This window comes from Trypanosoma cruzi, genomic scaffold, assembly GCF_000209065.1.
Source record: "Trypanosoma cruzi strain CL Brener 1047053516987 genomic scaffold, whole genome shotgun sequence".
Taxonomy (NCBI): Eukaryota; Euglenozoa; class Kinetoplastea; order Trypanosomatida; family Trypanosomatidae; genus Trypanosoma; species Trypanosoma cruzi.
Window position 1 is genome coordinate 257,075 of NW_001849541.1, and position 6,042 is coordinate 263,116.

Genomic DNA, 6,042 nt, shown 5'->3' on the forward strand with positions numbered 1-6,042 from the left:
TTCCGGGTAAGCTCGTGCTTCCCATTATGTAGCAATCACGGCTCCAACCGCTGCCGCTTCTTCGTTTTTGCAGATTTCTTCTTCGCACTCTTAAGAAGACGCTTCGCCTCCTCCTGCGCTCCCACCGGGTCCAGGGCATGCCGCACAACCGCAGCGGAAAGCAGCAGGCCAAAGAGCGGCGGCATGTAACTAATCGTTCCGTTTATTGCGCGGTCTCGCCCACCTGACTCCTGACGCTGCGGCTCCAATGGCCGTCGAGCCTTTTCTTTACTGTACACAACGAGGATTTTGCCGGGACCAATGCCATGCTTTCTCAACTCGTTGCGGCAGCACCTTGCCAGGGCATCGTTCTCCGTCTCAAAGAGGTCGCCAATAGAGACAAGTGAGGGGTCGAGACGACCGCCTGCACCACAGGAGGAGAAGGTCTGAAGACCGTGACGCACGGATGACGCAAGAAGGGCCACTTTGCACTCCACGCTGTCAATGCAGTCCACCACGTAGTCGTAGCGCTGCCGTGTCAATATGTCATCCACGTCCTCTGGGAGCAACAGGGTGTCGAGGGCTGTCACACGGCAGTGAGAGTTTATGTCCTGCAGGCGTTGCGCAAGCACCTCCACTTTGCTCTTGCCGATTGTGCTGTTGAGTGCGACTATCTGGCGGTTCTTATTGCTTGCAGAGACAACGTCGTGGTCGCAAATTGTGATGCGGCCCACACCGCCGCGCACAAGCGCCTCCGCGCAGTGGCCGCCCACGCCACCCACGCCAGCCAAAAAGACGTTGACCCCCTGCAGTTTGCGCACCCCTTCATCCCCTATCAAAATTTGTGTTCGTTCATAAATGGCCGCGTTCAACATTCTTCTTGCTTCCCGTCCGCAATGTACATGCCACAGATGCCTGCAGCAGGAAGAAATAGAGACGCAATGAAAGTAAAAAAAAAAAAAAAAAAAAAGCATGCGAGGGTTCTGATAAGGCTGGAAAATGTGCGTCACACCGCCATCCGACACAACAAACCAAAAACGTCCGCGCAATAAGTAGAATAAAAAAATAAATAAATACACCACCACCACCACCACATAACAACAATACAAATATAAGGATGTACAAAAGGGAGAGGGGGAAGAGAAAAAAGATGACGAGCAGCCGCAACCACTACATCGATGCGGTGCCTTTAATCTTCTCACGCAGAAAGGCGGGAACCGGAACGCGATGCATCAAACACGCCCGCATGACTTGCTGATATGCCTCCACAGGAATCCTTGACTCCCCTGAAGTGCTCTCGGCAAGGCAGAGAAGCTTCATTCCCTGAGCCCACAAACCCTTTCCCCCCATCACGGCAAACAACTCGCGGTGAATGTCTGCAGGCACCTGCTCTGCAAGACCCACAAAAGCTTCCTTCTGGCACAGACGCAGCAAAGCCTCGTAGTGCTCCAGCCCGTGTGTAACGTCCTCCCTCAAGACAAGTAGATCCAGATTTGCCCAGAGGCATGCCGCATCAACTGCAGCAGGTGCATGATCTCCCCAATGCTCTTTGGCAAAAGAAAGGGCACACCTGGCAGCACACATTATACCCAACATTCGAGGGTCTTGTCGTTTGCCACCGCCTTCAGCAACACCATCGCATCCGTTCCCTCCTTTGGTATGAACCACAACACCACCACCATCACTGGATAAAGAAGAGTGGCATCCGACGGCATGGTCATCAACGGATGCTTCTGCCGTGCAATCTGAAATTACTGTGCAAGTTTTAAAGGACTCTAAGGGCTTTCTATAAATGCCGTCACCGTCAGAGGAGTCTTCACGAGTAAAAATAGCATTGGAGGCATGGGATCGTTGTCGCAATTCTTTCATACTGGCAACATCGTGGCGCGAGATTGCGATGTAGCTGAGAAATGATGACAATGCCATTTCATCCTTGTCCAGCATGGCAATTAATCTTTGAAACGCATCGCCGCTCTTCTCGTTATTCAACAACCATTCCTCAATGCAAAGACGTAATGCATCCTTATCCATTTTTCCGGCCCATACGTGCAAATTCGCGTCCTTTAACATGGGACTCTCGTCAGCGGACTCGGAAAGCTCTACAAGGCTTCGTTGTTTCTCACTGAATCGAAGCTGCACTCCTTGTCTTAGCGCCAATGTCGCAAGAGCCTCTAGCTCACACATGATGGATACCGACATGCGGTAGATGGTGTACAGCCAAGCAAGAGATGCCCGTTCCCGCATGGCAGCCTCAGTTGTCACCAAGGTTGCAGCTCTTGCACCAAACAACGAAGTAAGAGCTCTTTTAGTCACACAAACGACTTTGCAGCTGTCGGTAGCGGGAATTCCCGACGTCGGTGATAATTGGAGCAGCACGTCACCATTCGAGTTGCAGCACCGTAAAAGAACACTCGCCTCGATGGCCGCCAGCAGCTTCTCGTTTTCCTCTTTCATTCCATCCTCATGTTCTTCATTCAGCTTCCGCGACTGTGTACCGCTGCCACGAGGCAGCACTTTGCGTCGTTCTTGTCGAACAAAGGATTGAACGCACTCTACATCTTCGCAGGAGAGGGCGTCCGAGGCCACGTACTCAAGAGCCTGCAGCAACACGCGGAGTACAAATGAAGACAAACGGAATGCCGCCAGCTCCCGTTGACGGTACAGGCGATGAAACATTGCGGCGACGAGACTCACTGGAAGATGCATCGCCAAACACTTCACAAAGGAGGCAGATGGAGAACTATTCTCATTTGTATCGTGCGAGCACTCGCCTCTCGAAATTCCTGTAAATACACCGTGCATCATGACACCTTCTAATAAGTCCATCACGTTGGCATGCGGTAGCAGACGATGCATGGCAGTCAGCGCCAGGGATGGCGTGTTCCCTTCTTTACTGAGGCATGAGAGCTGCAGCATGCGGTGAATGAGAATCTGACTCAACGACGGACAGTACCGCAGAACACTTTCTGCCAATCCCACCACAATTTCAAGTTGAGTGATTTCTAACACTCTCTGTGAGAGCGTTTCCAGCGCCAAAAGTTTGAGCTCGCCATTAAGCCGCGCCAAAGTCGGTAACTGCTGGTGAAGTGCGAGCGCAGGATTATCCCCCGGCTCGGAGGTGGCAAAATGAACTGCCCTGCTTGTAGATTTTTGCCAATTACATGCAGCAGCCAAGCTCTTTTTGACAAGCGAAGAAACGTAGGAAGCGTCCAAAACGGGTAAACTTAACGAGCGGCCTGCCATCTCCATAGCTGCAAATGCATCTACTGGCGACGGCGCGTCGTCAAGTTTCACCTCCAGAACTGGAGAGTGGAGCGCATCGTCACTTTTATGAAGACCCCTTCGTACCCACCAGATACATGCCGTGCGAACATCAGATTGAACACGGCTATAGTGTCGCATGAGCATTTGCGAGAGAAGACTCCTGGTGTCATACTCCTCGTGTGTTTGTTCAAGCTCCATGCAACGCACCATCAGAGAGCTCAGCGCAGAAGTGCAAAGCGATGCCCCGCTTGCAGCGCTTCCGAGCAGTTGATAGCTGGAACCAAATGTCATCGTGTCTACCGCGCTGAACCTCATGGTACAGACTGCGCGCAACGCCTGTACTGCCTGCGTTCGTCGCAAGGAGTGCCGGGAATGATACAGGATAAATTGGAAGAGCCGGGCGTTCACACCCGACGAGCTGCACAGAGCACCAATGAATGCCACGTGCTTGGATGACAATTCAACAGTGCGTTCAGCGAGGGCTTCCAATAAAACCTCACAGAGGGGAGAGGCTTCGCAACTACAGCTGTCTCTTTCACGCAGGAAACGAAAGAGAGTACGGGGACGGTAAGCGACAAAATACTCAAAAAGTGCAACAAGCGCGTCGGCATGAAGAGAGCGCAGAAGCCGCTCGGTCTCTATTGGCAGTTGATCTTCCAACGGGCACAAACGTGTGAGCACCTCTTCAGCCACCTCACATACAGAGGGAATATATTCCTGCTGCTCGTGCAGGTAGCGGTTGCTCTCCACACTGATCCATCGTCTCGTGCGAAGAATTGTGTGCGGGTTATGCTGCGAGGCCATTGCGCCACTCCCATTCCGGCTTCCGCAACCAAAACTGCTACATGATCTGCACGCAACTCGATAAGACGCCACAACGTGAAGGCCATGCGACTCGCTCAGCGAGGTTCCACATAGCCGGAAGAGCGACAGCAAACGCCGCTGTCGTTGTTGTTGTTGTTTTGAAAGCCAACGCACGATGTGAGCCGTCGTTGTGCCGCCGACACATCTGCTCATCCGCGGAAAGAAACAAGAGGGAGCGAAGAGCAGGGAAAAGAAGATCAATGACAGTCGGTCGTGTTCCGCAGAAAGAACGGAGGCACACAACCCAGAAGAGATGGGGAAAATAAAGGTGAAGAACACAACAATAACAAAAGCAGGAACAGGACACTCTCAACTGGCAGTGGTTGTGCACTCCCTGTTGCTCCGCTTCACCTTAACCTCTCCGCATCCACTACGCGGTCGCGAGAGAAAAGCGCCCCACAGAAACGCATACCCGAACCGTCCAGTTGCCGCAGAACAGCGAATACGTGCCCCATGCTAGGAAGTTCCACACAAATGGTCGTCTCGTTGGTAGGGTCACGCCAGATGTGCACGGGGCGCAGACCGACGATCTGAATGAATTGCAACACCTCAGCGTCATCTAGCTTACAAGGCAAATTGGTAATAAAGAGAAGCCGACGGTGGTTCGACACATTGGCCTTGCTTGTGGAATAGGTCGCCTCCATAGAACCTGCGGTAAGGTACTGAGTGCATGCATCGCCATACAATTCACGCATCTGCCCCTCCGCCTGATCGATAATTTTCTTGCAATCTAAACGATCCTGCAGAATCTTCAGTTTCCTTCGTAACTGCTCTTCTGATTGCGGCGCCGCCGTTACCCCAACCGTCCCTTCACCTATTCCACTTTTCTCATTGGATGTAAGCTGCAGCAGTTCCTGTTCCAACTGCAATCGCCTGGAATTCGCGCTTGACCATGCTTGACGAATCATGTGAGGAGGATTCGCTGCATATTTGGCGTGCCAAACACGCCACTGCTCTTCCAATTTTTTTACCTGTTCCACCAATGGCCCCCACAACAACTGCTGATGCGATTCCGTTGCCGCAATTACATTGACTTTAGGGAGGTTAACACCGTTTCCAGCAGTGCTGATAACATTAGCGGAGTTCACCATAAACATGACAGCCGCCGCCGTCTCTTTACTATTAAAAGAGACAACTGCAGTTTCCCTCGCCTGGGATACAGCGAACGTTGAGAAAGAACGCATTGGGTATTCGCTTGCAGATCTTATCCAGCTGTCGCCTCATTCCCTCTGGTTCGTAGTACTTCGTTGGTAGGTTCTCAAACGTCACACAGTTCACACAGCACACGGCACTCTCCGGAAAAACGCTGGGAAGTGATGGCGGTGTCGGAAAAATGCCGCCACGCCACTTCTTCACATGGTTTTCTTGAGGTTCGTCGCCACCAAAACGGTACGTCTGCAAAACGGCATTCAACGACATTCCTTTACGTGGCCTCTTCGCGGGGCGACTACTATTCGCCTGCGCCTCCTCCTCCTCCGCCAATATCGGCAGTGGCAGCTTTGGCACAACCTTCGCCAAGCGTGATGTGAGGTTTTCTGCAATAACATCGAGACGTGTATGATCCAACTCCACCCAATTAGCCCCCTGCAAACACTTCTGTACGCTTTTTCTCAGCATTTCAATATCCAACGGAGCCTCAAAGGGCTCCTGATGCGCCACAGCGTCGCATGCGTCACACAGAGAAGAGACCAACTTCTCTCTTGTCAGCAACGCCGCCTCGCTGGCATGCTCTTGCAGGACACAAAATACCACCTGCCGCACATTCAAATAATACGCCGAGGGATCTTTTGGCGTTGCCATTTGTAGCGAATTTCGTATTTCGTTCTTCTTTCCTTCCCCTTCTGCCACACCGGTGTGACTATTCTCAGCCGTCAAGGCGGCGGCAATGGTGTCCTCGCGGGCTCGCTTTCCACACGTAAGATCCTCATTACCAAA

The 6,042-nt window shown here is 52.2% G+C and overlaps 2 protein-coding genes and 1 pseudogene across 2 annotated transcripts, besides 6 other annotated features; all 3 read right to left on the reverse strand.

Annotated features, from left to right (window-relative positions):
• Positions 1–129: part of a sequence feature (areas merged during assembly that could not be assigned to a particular haplotype. This can correspond to areas where the two haplotypes were merged or to regions with more than two copies in the genome that were merged during assembly.) that runs on past the window's edge.
• Positions 36–854, reverse strand: Tc00.1047053504131.30 (ubiquitin-activating enzyme, putative; the record flags this gene model as incomplete). The annotated part of the gene is made up of 1 exon (XM_810425.1): positions 36–854. The coding sequence occupies one exon, from the start codon at positions 852–854 to the stop codon at positions 36–38; it is 819 nt and encodes a 272-aa protein (XP_815518.1).
• Positions 130–287: a sequence feature (areas merged during assembly that could not be assigned to a particular haplotype. This can correspond to areas where the two haplotypes were merged or to regions with more than two copies in the genome that were merged during assembly.).
• Positions 288–2,342: a sequence feature (areas merged during assembly that could not be assigned to a particular haplotype. This can correspond to areas where the two haplotypes were merged or to regions with more than two copies in the genome that were merged during assembly.).
• Positions 929–949: a microsatellite.
• Tc00.1047053504131.20 (hypothetical protein, conserved) lies at positions 1,150–4,260 on the reverse strand (the record flags this gene model as incomplete). The annotated part of the gene is made up of 1 exon (XM_810424.1): positions 1,150–4,260. One exon carries the CDS (start codon positions 4,258–4,260, stop codon positions 1,150–1,152), a length of 3,111 nt encoding a protein of 1,036 aa, XP_815517.1.
• Positions 2,343–2,405: a sequence feature (areas merged during assembly that could not be assigned to a particular haplotype. This can correspond to areas where the two haplotypes were merged or to regions with more than two copies in the genome that were merged during assembly.).
• Positions 2,406–6,042: a sequence feature (areas merged during assembly that could not be assigned to a particular haplotype. This can correspond to areas where the two haplotypes were merged or to regions with more than two copies in the genome that were merged during assembly.).
• On the reverse strand, positions 4,455–6,042 carry Tc00.1047053504131.10 (annotated as a pseudogene; the record flags this gene model as incomplete).